General features: G+C 32.3%; 1 protein-coding gene across 2 annotated transcripts in view; it reads left to right on the top strand.

The window, feature by feature from the left end:
• Positions 1-22464, top strand: part of LOC148609868 (uncharacterized) — an 87674-nt gene that overhangs the window by 18706 nt on the left and 46504 nt on the right. For both annotated transcript variants that reach the window (XM_088541348.1, XM_088541347.1), the window contains exons 3-13: positions 3819-3908; positions 6504-6583; positions 7747-7920; positions 10831-10971; positions 12175-12288; positions 14963-15220; positions 18432-18552; positions 18984-19209; positions 20607-20777; positions 21141-21498; positions 22131-22431. In XM_088541348.1, the coding sequence (XP_088397474.1) occupies positions 3819-3908; positions 6504-6583; positions 7747-7920; positions 10831-10971; positions 12175-12288; positions 14963-15220; positions 18432-18552; positions 18984-19209; positions 20607-20777; positions 21141-21498; positions 22131-22431 (2034 nt within the window). The remainder of the gene's footprint in view (positions 1-3818; positions 3909-6503; positions 6584-7746; positions 7921-10830; positions 10972-12174; positions 12289-14962; positions 15221-18431; positions 18553-18983; positions 19210-20606; positions 20778-21140; positions 21499-22130; positions 22432-22464) is intronic.

The raw sequence follows: 22464 nt of genomic DNA, 5'->3' as shown, positions 1-22464 counted from the left end.
CACAAGACAGGGGTATATTTAGAAATCATTATGGAGATTAGGCTTCACATCACAAGAAGCAAAATGCACCTATAAAATGTACAGAAATGTTTTTCCTTTCAGAAACTGTTTAAATTTTTTTAAATGAGATGAGAACTTTTTTCACAGCACTATGAGGAACAGGGGTAATTTCTGCGTAGGACTATTTTTGCGTACGTTCCAAATGCTCATTGGTTGAATTGGTGGTCTGTAACCTCTATCGGCTGACATATTTCTATCGGCTTACTTTTAACAAGTACCGGCTTACTTTTCGAAAGTATCGGCTTACTTGTTAAAAGTATCTTTACAGAGATGTGTACCCAATCAAATCGATCGTATCAAGGTCTTTCCATATCAATAACGCGCATCTACAGTTTATTTTTTTCTTTTCCCAAAACGACCCCCTATCAACCTTTGGCGTATTTTTTTCTATTTCCAAATTTCTCACTTGGTTTACTGCACCTGGTCTTGCTTTTCCTCGTACGTTAAACATTTATTTTTCTTTAACTTTTTTTTATGATTTTTGTATATTTTGTATTATCACGTTATAGTTTCATTAGTATACATATTTTTTTCTTTCTTTATTTTGTTAGGTTATCAATTTCAATCTTCTAAATTATATAATATATTTAAACTATAAATTACAATATTAAAGCGGGATAAAGGGTCGACCATACAGAGTCACTGGGGTATATACAGGTCTTTAAACTCCTATCGTCGTCATCTCTGCTACTTGAATTTGAACGAAAGCCTCACATAGATAATTTGTGTTGGTTTTCAGAGAAAGAAGAAATTTGCGGTGACTATGTTAAGACTTTTGGATAAGGATATAAACAGGATAATAGATTAAATAAAGGAGACAACATTTTATACCATTATGGTTAATTGAATTAATGCAATACATCATACATGTAGGCACCAATTATTATAGCCCTTATTGCTACTAATAAAATGAGTTAATTATTACATGTCAGCCTTACTTGACTGATTCATAATTATACAATTAATTGTTTATTAAAAAAGTATGCCGATACTTTTGATAAGTATGCCGATACTTTTAACAAGTAAGCCGATACTTTTGAAAAGTAAGCCGGTACTTGTTAAATTTAGGTTACAGACCACCAATTCAACCAATGAGCATTTGGAACGTACGCAAAAATAGTCCTACGCAGAAATTACCCCTGTTCCTCATAGTGCTGTGAAAAAAGTTCTCATCTTATTTAAAAAATTTAAACAGTTTCTGAAAGGAAAAACATTTCTGTACATTTTATAGGTGCATTTTGCTTCTTGTGATGTGAAGCCTAATCTCCATAATGATTTTTAAATATACCCCTATCTTGTGAAAACACTGGGATTTCCCATGCTATTTATAGACCCTTCACTTCCGGTGACCAGTACTGCACTGCAAGTCTGCTAACCCCACATGCCATTCTGAGGATTGTGAGCTGACATATGTAGAATTATGCTGATATATAGTCCTCTGCAGGTTAAAGTTAAGGTAAAGTCCAGAGAAGCCATTGAATATTGTGAAATTAGCATAGAAGCCTATGGAAAGTGGAATTAGTGGTTTTTAGCCTAAAACGAGCAACGTTCCGATCATGTTTTGATATGACGGGCGGTGTCAGTCTGCAATGTACATTGTGCAGAACGCCAAGTGCAACATTCAATCGGAGCCAAGAATACCGATTGGTAGCAAGTGTAGTGCAAAGTACAACTTTTTTTTCTAAAAATAACTTAATGGTCTGGGCGCAGTTTCATTCCCCTGGCGCACGGTGGACTGCTACTCCAGCAGTGCTACAGGTTGTCTGGCAAGCTATTTTATGACTTGGTGTCATCCTAAGCATGCCATGGTGTATGGAGGAACGGAATTCCAACCTTTTTCGTTGTAGGAGTAGGTGGGCTGCGTAATCAAAGTCCCTTAAGTACTCAGTTAGATTCGAAAACTCCTGACTGTTAGTAGATTTGTAGCACAAATATATGGCAAGCCAAAGTGGGCAAAAATTAGTATTTTCCAATATTAAAAAAATATATCTTTAATATTACTTTTTTATTTTCTAATATTACAAATTAGATTTCTTATATCACAAAACACTTTTTTAATATTAAAAATTTAATTTAATTTCTAATGTTTAAAAAAAAAGCCTTTTTTAATATTAGGAATTGATTTTCTAATATTAGAAAGTGGATTTGTTGTATTCAGTTACGATTTTTTAATATTAGAAAATCATTTTATAATATTAAAAAATATGACAGATTTTGCAATATTGCAAAGTGATTTTCTAATATTACAAATTAATTTTCTGATATTACAAATTCAGTTTGCAATATTACAAAATTTGTGATGTTTTATAAAATTACTAGTCCGAATTTCCTCTGACCCTGCAACCCTCCTCTTTTTTATGTGGATATTGATGTGATGGGTTGGGACCCGACATATCAATATCCAAATAAAAAAGAGGAGGGTTGCGGGGTCAGAGGAAATTCGGACTATAATATTACTAAATCAGGAATATGTAATATTAGAAATTGAATTTTTAATATTACAAAATTAATTTCTAATATTAAAAAAATGATTTTGTAATATTGAAAATTAATTTTCTAATATTACTAAACATTGATTTTTGTCCATTTTGGCTTGCCATACAAATAAGATGAGCTTAAATGATCACAAAATACTGTAAAAAATGTGCAAATGGAAGGTTAAAGGAACAGATATGGTGAATCACAACAAATGCACCATTGTACTGTTGTAACCTTTATAAAAATAGTAAATACAGAGATCACCAAAAGGTCTTCAATAAGAGTTATAAGCACACCTTGAAGCAGTCTGAACGAATGACACAAAGTGCTTTCATAACAATTGTTTATCTTCTAAACATAAAAGTACAACTAACAGTGACAACTAATATGATCAAGTTAGGCACAGCCTACAACCAAACAGCTCACTTATATACATACACATGCATCCTGAATGTACATTGTAGTAGAAGTTCATGCATATGGCCCACATGTATATTTATTTATTTTACAAGACTGTATCCATAAGCCTTTTCTGAATTGGATTGATAAGCGTGTGTAACGTAAGCACCTGAAGTAGTTTAAATCCCAGCCCAGAGTCAACTAGTCAGGGAAATTTCAATTCTTTTTCCTTTAAGGAAATTCTTGTTTTGAAATTTCCTTTTAGGAAATCAGATGTTTAGTTTTTCCTCAAAGGAAATAATATTTCCTCAGAAAATAAGATTTCTACAAGGGAAATCTATTTATCAATATTTATTGTGCTTAGATGGTAAGCATTGTAAGAATGTTACTTATATGTCAGTTTAATACTAGTTATGTTAATGCATCATCTCTAACAATTTTTTTCCCTGCTACTTAAAATGCTGAAATACAAGAGTAAAATATGCCAAACATGGGTCACATAAATCTAAAAATGCAGTTGTAACACTTTTACCTGTGTACATAACATTGTGCATGCCAACATACATGTATGATGCCAAACCTTCCTAAAAATTGTATAAGAATTGATAGAGCAGTTCAGGATCAGAGGGGTTGCACTTACAAGGTTTAAACATACGAAACCTTTAAATTGAATAATTATCTCAGCTTTGGAGTCCTCCAACAATATCAATATTTCTTCAGATACATCTTCATACATGTACATGTTTAGCTAAAAATACTAGAATACTTCTAATAAGGAGTACTCCTTAATAAAAGTCAGTAGAGGGAGATATTCTAAATTTTTAGTTGAACAGTTTAGTAGATAGTTTCCCTAATGTAATTCATTCCTTTCTTAATTACAGTAACAATGTACATAAAGACACTTGGTATGTTGAAGAAAAGTATTATGTGAAGTGTAGTTTCTGGAGTTGGGGTCGGTGTACCAAATACAGGTTGGTATAATACAGCCATATTGGCGTGGGGTTGGTGTACCAGACACAGGCTGGTATAATACAGCCATATTGACACATATTGTTTGCTTTGTTATCTTAGCGTTTGGTGCATTGTGCAAGATACAGGTTTGTATGGTTAGTCATCCTTTGCAGAGCTCTCAAAACCTGTCAACTTTAAATAGTTATTGGACAAAAATTGGTACACATTGTATCTGGTACCACATTTATCTTACCTTTGTATAGGAACTGATGTTAGGATAGTTTTATTGACAACTAGAATGAATGAATCTGAATGCCTTAACAATATTGACAATTTTCTATTGTTACAAATAACTTGAGATTTTGTAGTTGCATGACTTTTGTAATTGAATGATTATATGTGTATGTGTATATTAACATTATAATATAAAACATAGCAAAACTACAAAATCTTATGATACAGGATAATCCGAGATTGCTGGGGCTTTCCATGACTTTTTTCCCAGACAAACTCATTGCTGCTGTCTGAAAAAAAAAAAAACTTGTGTAAGTCAGGGCAATCTTACACTAGGACAAATTGACTGTTATGTCACTGACAAAAACAATACTTGTAATATAGCATCAGTTTGACCGTCTTACCTTATCAGTCTCATTAATGTGATATTAAACTTTGTTATTCTGTATCTTTGCATTTTATGAGCAATGGGGCAGTTGTTTCTAGCAAAGCAGAGGACACTTACCCTACCAGTGCACCTGGTCCATGTTCCCAGTTGAAGACTGAGTTGCCCATTTACTTTTGTTTATTTGTATCTGCTATTTTGGTTATTTCATGTCCTTTATTGTGTGTACCAGTTTTCCCTGTATAGTCTTTATCCCTGGAATATATTGGTTTGATTTCTTTATTCACCTGATTATTCTTGGGAAAGACAAAACATTTGGTGATATGTGGTTCACCCATATGGTGATTTTAACTGTTTCCAATTTTGACATAAAAAGAGCTAAAAACTGGATGGCACTGACTATGCACATTAGTATTTTATGTTTATCCATAATGTTCTGTTCTTTCACAAACTAGTTAAGTATTTCCTGTACATTTTCTTATCAAACACTATTTACCAATTATACTTAAGATTACACTGAATTTCAATAATCGAAGTTTACAACCACAGGGGCTTGAGTTCATAAATAAAATTGCAGAAATTGTTTTTAATTTTGTTTTAATGATTCTTTTACATTTTACTTTCCATGGCCATACTTTATATCATGGTAAGGCCATAGATAGTAAAATTAAAAAAAATATCCCTAAAACAATATTTAAAATTTTGGGTATCAAAATCATAAACTCAAGCCTGTGTTTTTATAAATAGAAGTCTTATTCAAATTTGTGGGGCAAATTACCCACTTGTGACATATATTAAAATTACTGAAACATAAAGGTGACACCAATTACCCAGCTATAAGAGAGTACAAAACCCAAAGATAATCAGGGCATGAGAGGGAAAATGATACAGAAAACAAAAGTAAAAAAAAGAAATACAAATGAAATGATCAACATCCTACAATGTCAAAAAACAGGAAGGTCATCCCACATGGCTTGTATGGAATCGAAGTGTAAATTTCGTATCAGTAATTATACATACATGTACATATTTTACGTACATGTAGAAGAAAATAGAAATAGGGGTTCAAACTTAGTGACAAGAGAGGAAGATCCTGGGCTTTTACGAGTTAGAAATTAAATGGCCAATAATAGGAAAGCAAATCCTCATTGAAGTGTCAATGTAGAGGAATGAAGTTCTAGGACCTAGGTAAATGATGTTTCAATGAAAGTATGTTTGGTTTGCCACATAACCCACAACTGCTGGACCTATTGTACATTTTTTATGTTCACATCTGAATGTTTTCATAGAGCACGACTATGGATAGCACTTGTTTTTTTTTTTCTGCACATTATTTACTTTTTTAGTCACCATCCCAAGAAGTGAGGTTTTTTAATTCCAAATTTTATAAAATATATATTTTTTTTACTGAACAATGGATGAAAAAAAAAAACCCCAAATTATTCAATTTTTTTTCTTTATTTCTTCACATTATTGATTTTCAAATAAATATGTTTTGACTCTGGCTGCTGTTGAAAACATTCTCACTCAACAAAAAATCCCAGCTACTCCACTGTTGTGAGAAAATGGCCTGTTTCTTACTTACAAAATTACTTAAATATATGAATTGGTGATGTAGCTGAAAATAGGTCTTGTTGGTAACCATATAAGCTGTCTGATTGGTTGGTTTTCTTTTGACAACTAGGTTATTTGGTATTAGCTAACTAAAAGGTCTGACTGCACATCTGTCCAAAACTTTGTAGCTTAATTTGGTAAAACATTTAAAACAATCCTTAAGTAAAAATGTTTTTCTTGTGTATATTGTATTTTCTAAATCAAAATTAGAATGCACGAGTTAGGGCATAACCCCCTAAAACAAATAAACGAAAAACAAACAAATACAGAATCAAAAAGGAAACAAAAAAAAAAAAAAAAAAAAAAAGCAAAACAAAACAAATACAAAAACATTGAACACATGAAGGATCACATGTTTATTAATAACACTGGTTATTTTCAGAACAATAGAAGAATATTCACTAAGTTGTAAAACAGGTTGGACTCAAAATGGGCAATGGTGGGCCACTGGCTGTGATCATGGTAAGAACTAATTGTATGGATAGTGATGAATCTTTTAGGTTTTTTTTATCTGTCTGACTGAATGGCATATTCTGAATTTTTATCTATAGGTATGTATTAAAAAAAGGAAAAAAGTGAAAGTTTTAGCCAGACTGAATGAAAATTTCTCTGACATAACTACTTCATTGCTTTGGTCAGCTACATAAAACAACAGCAGATGTAAACCATGTACAGTTGGGGCAGGGACTTCATATTACAATATACACTGGCATGGTTGTATTTAGCAGTCTGTCTGAAGAAGGCCAAAATGAATTGTTCAAAATATTTGCTTCAAAATCAACAAATTTTACTCCCACCATACATATACAGATCTGCACAGAAGATGACCTTTTTGACATACTCCTACAACAGAAAGTATTACAACTTTAGTTTTACACATTACATGTTGTATCTCTTAAAATACACATCTCCTCATTAATTGTCCAGACGTACTATATAGATAATAAAAACAAGTATTAGACATTATCTAAAGGATTTGAATTAGTCTGTATGATGCTCAGGGATATTATTCATTTTGAAACATGCTCACATTTATTTCTATAGCTCTATACTGAGTCCATATCCTTAATTATTAAAAAGGGAAGTGTACCACTAAAAAATCCTTAATTATTGAAAAGGGAAGTGTACCACTAAAAAATCCTTAATTATTGAAAAGGGACGTGTACCACTAAAAAATCCTTAATTATTGAAAAGGGACGTGTACCACTAAAAAATCCTTAATTATTAAAAAGGGAAGTGTACCACTAAAAAATCCTTAATTATTGAAAAGGGAAGTGTACCACTAAAAAAGCCTTAATCATTAAAAAAGGGAAGTGTACCATTGAAAAATGAAGAATCCTTTAGTATTATTAACAATTTATACATTTGCCTTCCTATTGGGTGGTGGAAGAAAACTGGTAAAAAAATCCAAAACTGTAATGATTTGTGATTTTAGGAAATTTGCATGGTGTTGACATTCTTTGCAATTGGTAAACAATCTGTATTTTGAGGTGCACCATTTTAAATATGGGTTGCAAAATCTCTGATTGGTATTTAAAAATATATTGAGATTATCATAACTTTTTAAATGTTAGCTAGTTCAATGTATAACTTATTGATGTTTTTTATTTTAAATATCATTGCAGCGATTTGTGATGGTAAAACAAATTATAATGGTGCTTGTAATATTTATTACTCCAATGATTTCCAAAACATTAGAGGGAAGGGAATTTCGAGGAGTAGTGGAGGATCCTGTAATTCCCCAGATAGTTGCTCAAATTGTAATGATGGGTTCTACTCAGATGGACCATATTGTAGAAGTAAGTAAAATAATGATTGATTGGTTGATTGATGCTTGTTATACATGTTGAGTGGCTAAGATGTATTTATGTACTTATTTGTGATGGCAATAAGTTGTTAGAAAGGTTATTTTTAATGAATTTCTAAAAATATGATCATTTTCAGGAAAATGAGTAATTCTTTACTTCATCATACAGAGGCTTTTTCTCATTAAACAGTCTCATGGACAACATGAGGTACAAACTTTTAGATCACAATGTTTTTTTGAAAACTTAAAAAAAATTGTATTACAGCTGTTTTAAGAGGTATTCTGCATTAACTTTAGTGTATGATGCTATATATTATATGCACCGGTATACACTTTAAATACATGTGTAGACAAGGGGCATTTACATGACAAGAAAATCTGCAAAATTCTTTTACCACTTCATAATTAATGCTACTTTTAGATAGCCATGAAAATAGATACCAATTTTTTATTTTCATATTCATACAAGGGGAGATAATTCAACTTTTAAAAATCATTATCCTGAAAAAAGGACATTTATAATTGTAGGAAACTTGCAAAAAAAGATAATTTATTTTTTTTTTAATTTAGTGGGTCATCTTATTTTTTTGTTGGGCTGTCTTGTATTTACTTTTTTTATGCCCTCACCTTATTGAATGACTTATTATAAAATTGTTTATTGTTACATATGTGTGCATAGTTCTCCTCTCTATGAATTTTTGTCTGCTAAAATTAGGAATATTAAGTAATTTTCTGTCTTATTTATTTTGAATTATTTTTATTGGATTTCTTACAAAAAATCCTTGCTTGCGACTTTCCATCACATTACAGATATCTCTTATGGTTCTTGAGTTACTAGGGGCAAAAGAGGCCATCCCCCCAAAAAAAAAGAATAAAAAAAGACTTTTTTATTTTTTTGTCTGATTTTCAATTTTTTTCTAATAGCAATGAAATTTTTTAAGCTGTATCAAGTTTAAATGTTGTGTCCATACTTGCACAAACTGTTCAGGATTCCACTGCAGAACTGTACTGTTATGTTTTTCTCTTTTGACATGAAATTCAGCAATTTGGTAAAATTTTGATATAAAAATTTTGATACAATAAAATGATTTAACCTACCAGGGACCACTTCAATTCTGATTAGAATGCTCATGGCATGCGTTTAAACGCACGATAAATAAAAAATGAAAAATAATAATATTAATGAATAATGCTGAGAATGGAAATAGAAAATTGAACTAATGAAAATATATAAATTAATAATAGCAAAAAATATAAAAAATAACAGTTGAATCAAGGAAATAATCGAAGTACAAAAATAAACAAACGCTTCCATCGTGCCTTTAAATGAACGCAAAACAATGTGTAAACGCACGATAAACGATGCCCAAATGCTAAAATGGGAAACCTAGACGTCTCAAGGAGTGTGCATACTTGTCCCAACTGTTCAGGGTTCAACCCTGCAGTTGCATCAAGCTGCGCCTTGCAAAGCATTTTATTTGTATAAAACTCATCAAATTCCATGCTAGCATTTAAATCAGATTTCAGATATCTTTCAAGGTTTTCAAGTTATAGTGATCAAAAGCAAATTTCTGTTGCGCACCCGTAAAGCAGAACTTCTTTCAACTTATATTAAGTCTCAAACATTTTTGCAATATTATGTTCAAAGGTAACAAGTCAAGTCACCCCCAAGACAAGTCGCCCTAGAGACAAGTCGCCCACTTCTCAGGACGAGTCACCCACTCCAATAAGACAAGTTGCTCACTCTCAAGACAACTCACCCACTATCTAACATGAAGTCATGTTATCTTGTTGGTTTAAAACGTTTACTCAAAATATGAAATGAAGGAATATTTATGCATCTGAAAACGTAATTTCAAGTCTATAGATCTCTAATTTTTCACATCATTTTGTGGTTATTTTATGAAATTGTCCTAGATTGTATCGTGTTATAATGTCATATGTGTAATCATGTTCATATGCTTCCTTGTAATTCTTATCTACAGTGGTTGACAGCAATTTTGTTTGCGCCGATCTGTCCGTGATAAGGCAAAATGAAGAGAAATTTTTATTCAAGTTTAAATATATTTTATTCAGGAGAAATATTATTTAATGGGCTTCAGGCTTTGGGCTGTGACACTGTTCCCAGTGAATATCCAAAGCTGATCTACCGAACAAAACTCACCTTGTATCCTTCTTAATCATTTTAAATTATCCAAGCTAATTAAAAAATGACATGTTTGCCAAGCCAATACCTGTAAATCAAGCTTAATTACCTCATTAACATAGTGGGTTTAATTTATTTATGAAATTCAATTAATTAATTAATCAGCGGTAACTATCAAAAGTGCAAAATCGAAAGTGCCAAACAGGCGTGGTATGTTCACATCAATTGAAAAAGTCTGTCAGAATATACAATTTTTGTCAAACAATTTAACTATTAATCAACATATAGATATACATAAACAAAAAAAATAACTATTTATCAACATTCCATTTCAAGGAAACATTGGGAAAATAAGGACACAACAATTCATTTTATCCAAATCATGCAAAAATAATAAGTTTAAATTACTTATTGTTACATAAAATGCATTTATATTTTGATTGGGCAACTTGTCATTAATGAGGGGCAACTTGTCTTTATGAAGTGGGCGACTTGTCTTAATTAGGAGTGGGCGACTGGTCTTGGGGGCGACTTGGTTCGCATTCTGTTCAAATCAGTTGTTGTATCCATAATTAATTGGAAGCCCTTATGTTTAAGTGTGTCAAAAACTTACATCTTTGTCACTTATCTACTCCCCATTGTCATTTTTGCTTGAAATGTAGGGGTTAATGGGCATCTATTTTCCTTTCTTTGTTTTGTATAGATTTATTATTTTTTTTATCAATTTGTATATGCATTACATTTACATAATTTTAGTATGTTCGAGAATTGACCACTGCTACCACAGGCGATGTACCTCCAGCACTAATCAGATTTGTATGTATTGTGAAGGAGAGATATCCTATAGTAAATATTTCAGAGCTTATACCAGACATATAGATAATACCAAGTGTCAAAGTAAGTTTTAAGTATTTTTATACATGTTCAATGTATTTCTTTTGTGTGTTAACAAAATAATATTCCTCTGCAACTGGTGCATGTAACTTTTCCATCTTCAGCCAGAAACCCAGAAGCTTTAGGCATAGTTCAATCATTAGTCCAACTATAGTTGGTAGCCCTGGAGACTGCGTCAGATCAAGACCTGAAAGTTGTAGGTACTGTATGTAATCCTACAATCCTGAGCCCATCAAGTTTAAGAAGCCTTAAAAGCTTTCCAAACAGATGTCCTGAAAGCTGAAGGTACTCTTTATGATCCTAAAGTCCTTAGCCTAACAAGTGCAGGAAACCTTAAACAGAAGTCCTGAAAGTTGTAGGTACTGTAAATTCCATAATCCGTAGCCTAATAAGTGCCTGCATGCATGAAGCCTTAAAAGCTGTGTCTAGATCAATGTCCTGAAAGCTGTAAGTTCTGTATATAATCCTGTAACCTTTAGTTCAACAAGTACCTGATGCCTTAAAAGCTAAATATCCAAGCAGAATGGGATGTCTTGAAAGCAGTGGGCAATGTAAATAATTCAATAATCCTAAGCACAAACATAGCTCAAAATTTGTATTTATTGCTTTAAATAGAAATAAGTGTTGATTTACTGTTAATATTACAAATCACAGGAATTATTTCACTTAAATAACAAATGTTTAACTGCTTCCTATAACTTTTCTTTTTGTCATTAAAAATAGAAATCTTTGGAGTCTGCCGCAAACAGTTCAAAATGCTAAAATACTGTTAGGCTGAAGGTCTGTGAGTGAATGGTCTGATTTTACACATCCATAAATGATGGAAAAAAGTGTTTAATTCTATAGTATGTTTCATGTACTGTATTGGTTGTTATAAATGAACCATTTTGAATGTGGCAATAAAGATGAACTTTTCAACTTCTAAAGAGGCATACTCGGAGCATGTGATGCTCATTAAATGAATAATCAAGGGAACCAGGGTTATAGCAATAATCTAAAGACTGTAATCCAGAGACAAAAACCCAACATGGAAAACAGACATACACAACAAAGAACGTAAAGTAACTAAAATCATACATACAAAGTAACAAAAGGAAATGAGCAACTCAGACTCCACTAAAAACTGGGAGCTTGGACCAGGTGCACTGGTAAACCTCCATATATATTTATCACTTGACCTTTTGACTTCATTATTGACCCTTACAGAGGCATGCTCGTGGAGGAGTGACAGTACCAGATGTTACCCAGGAACATGTTCGAACGAACTTGCAGCTAATTGTGCCTGTGCCCAAAATTTTGGTGGCAACCATTGTGAAAATAGTATGTATAATAATACAGGAATATATTTTCTTGATTTTAATGAACAGGTCAATTGTTTTTATTGGCATATCCTTGACTGTGTAATTGTTGAAGCTTCAAGCAATTAATTCATAATTTGCTGATATCGATTATATTTGTATTTTAAGAAGATTTTACTATAATCCTTACTACATTTGAACTCAGCAACTGAGCATTGCAGATTCTGTTGACATAAACGTGTTTAGACATGTAACTTGCGGATTTCATAGATTTTCAGACTTTCCACCCAAACAAAACAATATGATTATTGTTGTTATCTCTAAAGGTAGAGTGCATGTTTCAATCATATAAGCCCAACAGATAAAATTTTAAAGGAGGCTTAGGCATCATATTTAGACATGCATGAGGGAATTCAATTATTTTCAAAGAACTCCAAAGGGAGATAATTTAACTGAAGTGTTTTACCTCTATATTCCTTTTGTAAGCTTGCTCATAGCATTGCTGGTGGAATTTTATCTCTAATTGAAACTGCTGATGTTGACAGTTGTGGGTGGCCTTTCTTGAACTACATAATTTTTGGGTTAAATAATTATTTTGATAGGATAAATCTGTCTGGAATCATGAGCCTTATAAGGTCAACAACCTTAGTTTACTTATTGGGTAAGGAGAAAATTAATTGAAAGTTTAAACATATTTTATTTGTAATGAACAAAATGGACCAGCACACAAGTATGAAGTCTTTTCCTGGAATGATAATAATTATAATAAATTACAGGCATGCTAATTCACTTAGTGTTAATTTAAGTTATTATTTTAAGTTTTATAATTGAAGATGATCGAGAATACCATGAATATTTTGTGATGTGATATAATTGTACCGATATAGCTTTAGCAATAATGAATCATTTAGTGCATTTAACAAAAGAATATACATGGTCTAATGCAAACTAATGTTGCCTTTCTGACAGATTTTTTGCAAAACCAAGTAAGTTGCAAAATTCAATTCAAGAGCCCAATGTAAATTAATTGAAATGTAGCATGCATGCACTCAAACTGCATTGTTTATCAATGATTTTAATGGGTTGATTTTTGGCTTTTCAGTTTTATGGATCATTTCAGTTTTGATGTTTCTTGACACATGGCCCCTAAAAAATGATCCAAGTAGATATGTGTGATTCTCCTTTTTATGTTAAATGGAAACAATATGGTGTACAATATTGATCTAATTGATCCTCAGAACAAGAATTTTTGTACATTTCAACAAATAAAACAGAAGATTAATACAAACAATTTTGTCAAATATTATAGTCTGATCTCAAATGTTCCAAAATGTTTTAAAGATCACATAAAAGAAAATACTGCAAATGTTAGTTTAGTATCATTTAACCCTGTTGACACTTTTTTTCAAAGGATTGTTACCAGCACAAAAGTGAAGTTTATATACAATGATTTTATAGACAATGTTGTTCAGTTACCCACTGAAAAATTTTTGAAGTGGGAAGACTTACTTAGCTGTGATATTGTTAACTGGTCTAAATATTTTATTATTTTAAACAAAGCATGTAAGAATTCTTATTTACGAAATTTTCAGTTCAAATTGTTACATAGAATTATTCCAACAAATTCTTTCCTTTTCAAAATAAAATTGACAGACACAAACTTGTGTACTTTTTGTAATTCACAAGAGGAAACATTAGAACATGTGTTCTTTGATTGTTTAGATGTTCTTCAATTTTGAACATTTTTTATTCAACAGCTGAGGTTATATTATGCAGATTTTGTTTTTGATAAAGAGAAAGTATTACTTGGATTTAAGTATGAAACTTTGTTCATTAATTTATTACTTATAATTGCTAAAAATTACATTTACAAGTGTAAATTAAATGAACAAAAACCAAACATTACTGATCTAAAGTATAAGATCAAGAGTTATCATTCAATGGAACTATATGTAGCAAAGAAAAATAATAAAGTTCCGGTAGTGGAAAGATTCTGGGCCCCTTTGCAACACATTTTTCCTTATTAATGTCTGTATCACATGTATTATTATAATTGTTATTACTGTTATCATTATTACGATTACTATTATTTTCTGTTGGTCATGATATTAAATTAAGAGCATATCTACTATCAGTAAATTTCGATTTGCTATACGTATGATAGAGTGAATGCAAGTGTGAGTGAGTCAGATTTTAATATTACATACCATATCTTATTTCTTTCAATTTTTTCTCAGTTATATTTAAAAAAAATATATAGTCAGATCATTTACAATTATTATATCACCTTTAATCCCTGCCACACCCTAGTCAGGTGGTGATGTAAGAGTAGCTGTAAAATCCTGACTATTCAAAAATAAATAAAAGATAAAAAAAAAAAAAAATTATCCAAGTATCAGGTGCAGATCTAAGGATGGGCGTGACGGACGTACCCCCACCTAAAATTGAAAAACAGCTTTTTTTCTGCATAAAATCTTGATTTTTATCCACAAATTTTATTCACAAAATTTTATTTAATTTTATTTTACCTGAGATCCTGTATCCTCCCCTGAATATGTTAAAAACACTGTTTTCTTAAAGTAATCTGAATGAAATACTTATGGCACTAAACTCTCAACTCTTGAATAGACAACACATTACAAATGACAAGGTTGATGAAGAATTCTAAAAATTAAATACATTATTTTCTTTTTCAGTTCTTGATACACCACTTATAAATGAAAATTACTGCCAGTTTTCTGATACACAAGGGTATAATGTTGTTGAAAATGATGGAAACTATGTACAAGATGACCATCCTATTATTTGGACAAATTTTGTTGGGTACACAAAAATAAAAGCAAAGATGGCAGCCAAGTATACTCAGCCCCCTGACAACCGGGAAACCACACACTATGTTAAAGCTTTTGGTGTTGGTGTAGTTGAAGAGAAAGTTACACTTACTTATTACAGAGGTATGGTTAACTCTAAAAACTCATTAGATATATTTGAATGAATTTAACTTTTTTGTCAATACAAACTTTAAAGAGTAGTATTAATACTCAGAATGAAAGGTGTAGCATCATTAAGGCCTTGTTTGCACCCAATTGCATGATTTGTATATTCAGAAATGATTAGTGATGGATCAGGGAGTTGGATCCCCCTTTTTTGCTCACCTGGCCATATTGAACTATAGCCATCATCGTTATTGTCTTTCATTGTTAACATATTTTCAAACATCTTCTCTTGAACTACTAGACAGAATTCAATGAAACTGTGTATGATTTTTCCTTAAGGTATCATGCACAAAGTATATCCTTTGATTGTTGATCTGTATAAAACATGGTCACTATAATAAAAATAGATTTAACATAGGGTTCAGGAAGCAGTTTTCGTTCCCCACCATTAGCAAAGCAGACAGTATAGAATTTGGCTTTGGTTCGTCCATCATTGGTTTCCAGAGCATAACTTTTGAATGCCTTAATAGAATTTTGTTAAACTTGGACAGTTTAAGGCTTATGTGATAAGGATGCCTATTGATTTTGTGTGCTGTAGTTCAAAGTTCAAGGTTATACAGACTTTATGAAATAGAATTTAAGAGGTGAAAATTGGTTTTTGGAGTTTTACTTTTGAACACCTTCATGGGATTTCACCAAACTTTGACAGTAAAAGACTAATGAGGCATGGAAGGCACATTTTGTGATTTTGGGGTCAGTAGGTCAAATGTCAAGGTTACACTGACGTGGAAATTAATTTTTGGGCCGAAAATTGGTTTCAGTGGCATAACTATTGAATGCTTTCATGGAATTTCACTAAAACTCGGCAGTAAATGGCTCATGAGGTAAGGAAAACACTAATTGATTTTGAGATCAGTCAAAGGTCAAGGTCGCTCAGACTTAACAAAATAGAATTTTTGGGGAGAAAATTGGTTTCCGGGGCATACATTTTGAACATCTTCATACATTTTCATACACTGACATAGTTGAAGGGTTGTGAGGTTAGGAAGAGACCTATTTATTTTTTAATCAATAGGACAAGGTCACACTTACCTGATTAAATAGTCTTTTGGATATTCCTGGGCATACCAGATGTGTAGAATTTTATACAACTAATGGAATCCCATCATTTTGAAGTAGTGGGTACCTATCCAGCAGATCCATAGTATTTCAATGCATTTATGTAATGCATGTTAACTGAAAAGAAGGAATAGTAAGCCAGTAGGGTCAGTTATATATGTCATATCTATTGTCACTGCTTGCATGGGTTATAAGAGAGAAATCCGTCAATGTAGTTCAAGGTCAAGGGCTCAACATGATCTCATTCCACTTTTGATTACTCTTTCCACAGTTATATTCCATGAAATGTTACTTTTGTTGCAAGACACACTGCTCTTGTTCACATATAATTTCAAAACAACTAGGTCAAGCCAAATTCTGGTGAAGGTTTTCAGTATGATGAGATGTATTTGTGCCTATCATGTTACAGTTATGCCTTTTTTGGACAGTTTTTTGCTACTTTTGATGTTTTTTTGGGGGTTTCCTGAATCAGGACACAAACTTTTTTATTCTACAATCAAGGGGTAACCATCTTCTAATCCCCAAATCTTCAGAAACAACTGCATGGAATTTGTTGAATTTGCACACATTCTTCAGAAGATTGCCCATTGTTTAAGCTTACCTGGCCTGAAGGTGGAGCTTTTTGCCATCACTGTATCACTTGTCTATCACTGCCCTTGTCCTTCCTCTGTTAATTTTTTCAAGCATCTTAGCCTCTGAAACTACTGGATGGATTGTAATCTAATTTAGCATGAATTTTTCTTCGGATATCCTTAAAAGTCTGTGCATTTTGATTTTTGGTCTGGCATAAAACTTGGTCACTGTTACTCAAAATAGACCATAGGGGTCAAATTATAGATTTTTGCAAATAACTCAAGAACAATTGGGTTAAGATTAGATCTGGCAGGGAGTACAATTGTTCAGTGTGATAGGATGGACCTATGCCAAAATTTTCAGAAAGATCCGTTGATGGATGTTGAATTGTGGGTCCCAAAATCAATTTTTTTCCTGAATTTTACATTTCCAACTTTGAAAATCTCCTTTGAAACTGATGGATAGATTTTAACCAATCTTATTATGAATGGTCCTTAGAATATCCTTCACTATCTGTTAGTGGAGATTTTTAATACATCAAGTACTAAAAATAGACCATAATTGTTTACTGTTTAAGCTCACCTGAAAGTTGAGCTATCACCATTGATTTGTGGAAATAACTTGAAAAACAATTGGTTTAGCTAAATCATAATTGAATTCATTACTGATAGCATGGTGAGACAGCCAAAAAATGACAATTAGATAACCTTAGATCATTTTAGATAAAATGATTCTTATAAAAATAGTACAGAAGGGTCATGAGTCCAATTTTGAGTTGTTGCTTTAGAAGACTATATAGTCTATTTTTGACAAGGTGATTAATTCAGGCTATCTAGAGTCTCTAGTTGTACGGTGCTTCATTTGCAAGTTTGTCTCATTATCTACTTCCTGTTTACCATATGACTCAATAATTATTTAGGTGATGCGTAATAGAATCTGTCATAACAGATTTCTCAACTTCTATTGGAGGGAATGCTTAGAAATTTGGTATATTGCTTTTTCATGATCATAATGACTCTTTTCATGTTTGTTGCTTATTTTATCTACTTTCTGATAACTGCACAATCTGGTAATTTTTAGGTGATGTGTTATGGAAATTTTTATAACCAATATCCTAGCTTCATGCAACATCTTGTATTACAGGGAAGGCTTAGATATTTTGTCAATTGCTTTTGTATGACGACTTAGACTGTGCTTCCAGGTTCATGGCTTTTCTACTTCCATTTTACTGTAGATTGTTGAGGAGGTTATTCATAGCATGGTGTAGCATGCAACATCTTCTTGTATTTCCATCAGAATGACTTCTGGGGTTTCCTATATAGTTTCTGGATAGGGCATCAGTAGAAATCTCTTAAAGAGGTTATCTTCAGTCTTTCCAGTTTTTGTTGTTTTCTAATCTTATTGGACTTCCAGTTATTAAGGTTGTATACACAAAATGTGCTGTAACCCAGCTGTTTATCTTATTCTTAAGGTTACATCTTGAGCAAGAATATCTCAGGCACATGGCTGACAGTAACTTATATTTCTGTTGTTATAGGAGGTGGTATATATGCTCAGAAGAAGAAGACTTGTAATGGAATGGACAAGAATTCACCAGTTGAAAATAAGGAATGTGAATTTAGTTTTAATTCCTGGCAAGGCTTCCAACATGATGACAAGTATGTTTAGTTCAGGAAAATTTCTTAGCAAATTTTTTACACTGTTTTACACTTTTATGGCAACGATAACTTAACTTAAAAGGTTATAAATTTTCTTGAAAGAAGTAGCATTTCAGAAATGCACATGCACTTCTTCCTCACTTTTTATATTCTTGATAAAGCTTATGCTTAGAATTTTAAAATTTTTATTGCTTTATATATTGTGTGAGAACTCTTTCAATGCACAAATTTAATATTAAGTCTTCTGTGTGGGAGACACATTTCTTGTGGGAGACAGAGCTCAAATGTGAAAGATCCTGCAAGATCTATGAGGGTTAATAGGTATGACTCTATCCACTTAACATAATCATTGTATTTACTGAAATTCTTTTTTACAGTAATGGTGATTTGTAGATTTATATACTTGCTAATTTCTATAATTTTATTATCAGAGTGATTTTTGAAGTGTCATCAACCAATGGTGGCTTTGTGACAGTAGCCGACAGAGATGCCAATCCCCATGACAGTGTATTAAAGAGACATTACTATAATGGCCAAACTTTGACAAGAGACTTCGAATTCCATTGGGATTTGGTAAACCCATATCATTGCTCTGTGTCCCAAGGAACTTCCTGTGATGCTTTTGTTGCACTTCCTGATGGGGATCTCACTGAAAATGTAAGTACTTTATTTTGTATGTGCAATTAACCACTTGAAGACTTCTTGTGGGTGTGATATACAGACTTGTAGCTTGTGCTCTGGTGGTATACTGCTTTCAGTATTACACCTTTAAACTTCAGATAGGGTTGACAGACAAAGCATGCATTTGCTTTAGTTGTATACTGTTTACTTTTAACAAGAAGTAATACATGTACCAAGACAGAGGATAACATCAAGCATCTGCACTGAAACTATGAGATATACTACACTGGCAAAATTATTTCACAAGTTTTTTGCACTAATTTCGCATGATTTTTACCTAAAATGAGCAATCAGAATTTTTGACAGAGTTCACGTAAAATTCAGGTGAATTGAGCTTTCAGGTGAATTTTCTATGAACTTTTCACTTGAAGCAATTGCTATGTGAAATATGTGAATTTCATGTTGAGAACTTGTTTATTTTATGTGAAACTTGATCCTTGCAAATTTCATGTGAAAAACATGTTTATTTTATGTGATGCTTGATCCTTGTGAATTTTCTGTGATGCTTGATCCTTGTGAATTTTCTGTGAAAAACATGTTTATTTTATGTGATGCTTGATCCTTGTGAATTTCATGTGATGCTTGATGCTTGTGAATTTCATGTGAAAAACATGTTTATTTTATGTGAAGCTTGATGCTTGTGAATTTCATGTGATGCTTGATCCTTGCAAATTTCATGTGAAAAACATGGTTATCTTATCCTTTAAATATGCTGCAACAGTGACAAAATAAACATAAATGGCCAGTCTGTGGTTATTTTATAGAACAATGATAATATGGAGCCTTGGTGAATTATTATGGTTCTAATGGGATTGGTTTCCTTTTGGTTTTGAAATATGCAGGCTATGTGTAGCACTCAAGCACTTGATACCTATTGTGGAGAGGAATTCTACTGTGGCGTCAATAAAATTTGGTTTAACTTGTCTATGACATCTGAAATAAGAACATAATATTATGATATAATGCATTAGATATTTGCTTCACTATGACAAGTCACAGGTGAAGTTTGAATTTTGTTCTTGTCCAATGGATTTTTGCTGAGTTATGGCCCTTGGACTTTATGCAATAGCTCAGTTTTCCACATTTTTTGTTTTGATATTAAGTACATTAATTAGAGATCATGTCTGAATTTTGTTCTGGATTTTTTGCTGAGTTATGGCTCTTTGACTTTGAAAATTAATGCACACTCAGTTTTTTGCCGATTCTCTTTAACAAATTTTGGATGAAAGTTTGCTTCTTTTCAAGATTTTTCTTCTTGGATGAGACTTTGTATTGCAATGTTATAATCTTAAAATGCTTGTCTCAACCTAAAAACTGCATATTTTTGTTGGTACAAGAAAATTCCACTTAATTTAATATCTTTGTTGTTTTAGCCAACCATATCTTTCACTTGGGGAGGATGGGCAGATGACCTATCAGGGTTGAAATACTTTGAATATGATGTGTTTGACCTTGGACGTGACGGAACATCTTTGGTAGATGGTGCTGGAGCAGGTGGCAAGAAAGTTATATCAGTCCAGAATATAGATTCAACTATAACTTCAGTAAGTCACAATGCTGTGTTAATACAACTTTACAATTTTTTTACTTGAAAAATATTATGTTCCAAGCTTTAATTCAGATGTGACATATTGAATCAAGGCCTCAAGGCACTTCCACTTTGAATTATTATTGTGGTTTGGTATTGTTTTTTTTAGTGTGATAAAGATTCCTTTGTGTGATTCAAGCTTCTTTCACATAATCATAAGCATGTTAAGGTCTGACTCAGTATCAGGGAAAGTAAAGTAAATATAATTGGTTCCCTATATAAAATTAGTATTAATATTTTATGAACTTTTGTATATTTCATAGCATATTGCTTAGAATTATGATTCAAATCTTTAATCTAATTGTGATTAAATTTCAAGGCATCAATAACGCTTACAGAACCAGGGATGTACTCCCTACATTTGGTGGCATATGACAAGGCTGGCAATCACAAAGTTGGCAGAAATTTGTTCTTATTTGATGACCAATCAGTTGTTGACATTGACATTTCTGTTGAACATACCAGGTGTACAACTGCTTCTAAAGACACCGAGTACACATGGGTTGTTGAGGATACTTCTGATATAACCTTTGTATGGCCAAGTCGTTTCATGAATGTTCGCCATATGAATAACTTTTGGTTAAATAAAGTGTTGACTTATGGTCCAGTCCCTGGTGTGACTATTTATGAGGATTTATATGGTGATCGGACTAATGTTGCCATAAAAAATGTCAGAGGTGAGTTTTGTCTCAACAATAGTGAAAACTGTTCAAATAATAAAAATAAATTGGGCAAATTTTCAAACCATCAACAATGCATTTTAAATTTTAAATTTAAATATGTGTAAACTAAACACATAGGTTAGGATGAAAATGGAGGTGTGTAGAGCTTATATGCCCCAACAATTTTTTGGCATAAAATCTTCATTTTTTATAAATAACATTTATACCCCAGAAAACTTCACTTGCCTCACTTGTCAATTTTGTTTACATCACCACAATATACCCACCCAAAATCTAGAAATCCTGGATATGCACTGTAAACCAAACACATTTCTAATCAGATCAACCTTCTTTTTGAGAGGTTCACTTTCAAAGGCTGTTGGTCTTTCTCATAAGAGGAAGCTATATGAGCTCCCAAGTGTCATTGTACATCTGTCTGTCTGTTTTTCTATCACAAAGTTTGGACATCATGTATCTCTCATGTTATTCATGAATTGGAACAAAAATAGTTATTTGATACAATAATGGAAATTTGAAAAACATGATTATTCATTTGATCCCTGGAAGCCATTGGTTCAAATAGTTCTATATTGCATGCATTTAAGATTTAATATCATTGAATTATTAACAAGTTTATTTTTTTACAGCTGTTGTTGACTATAAGGTTGCCTATGATGTATTTAGCAACCCAACAACCAAGAAAGATACTCGTGCCTCAACCTCGGTCCCTGAACTTTATGATCAACAAGAGACACTCTCTGTTGTATGGGCTGATGGAGACCGTTTGAACATGACTGTAGTGGCATATGATGTGTTGGGAAAAACAAACCAAGAGAGTGTCACAGTTTACAGAGATGCCACACCTCCAATAATTGACAACCTGTGGCTTACCAAAGGGGACAGACTAAATATTTCTGTCCATAGTCTGGAGGAATTCAATGAAATGACGTAAGATTGTCTAATTTTAGGGTGGATCATTGC

This window comes from Perna viridis, chromosome 8 (genome assembly GCF_037379345.1).
Source record: "Perna viridis isolate PV_CMFRI_1.1 ecotype Kerala chromosome 8, ASM3737934v1, whole genome shotgun sequence".
NCBI lineage: Eukaryota > Metazoa > Mollusca > Bivalvia > Mytilida > Mytilidae > Perna > Perna viridis.
This window is presented reverse-complemented; position numbering and strand designations above follow the sequence as displayed.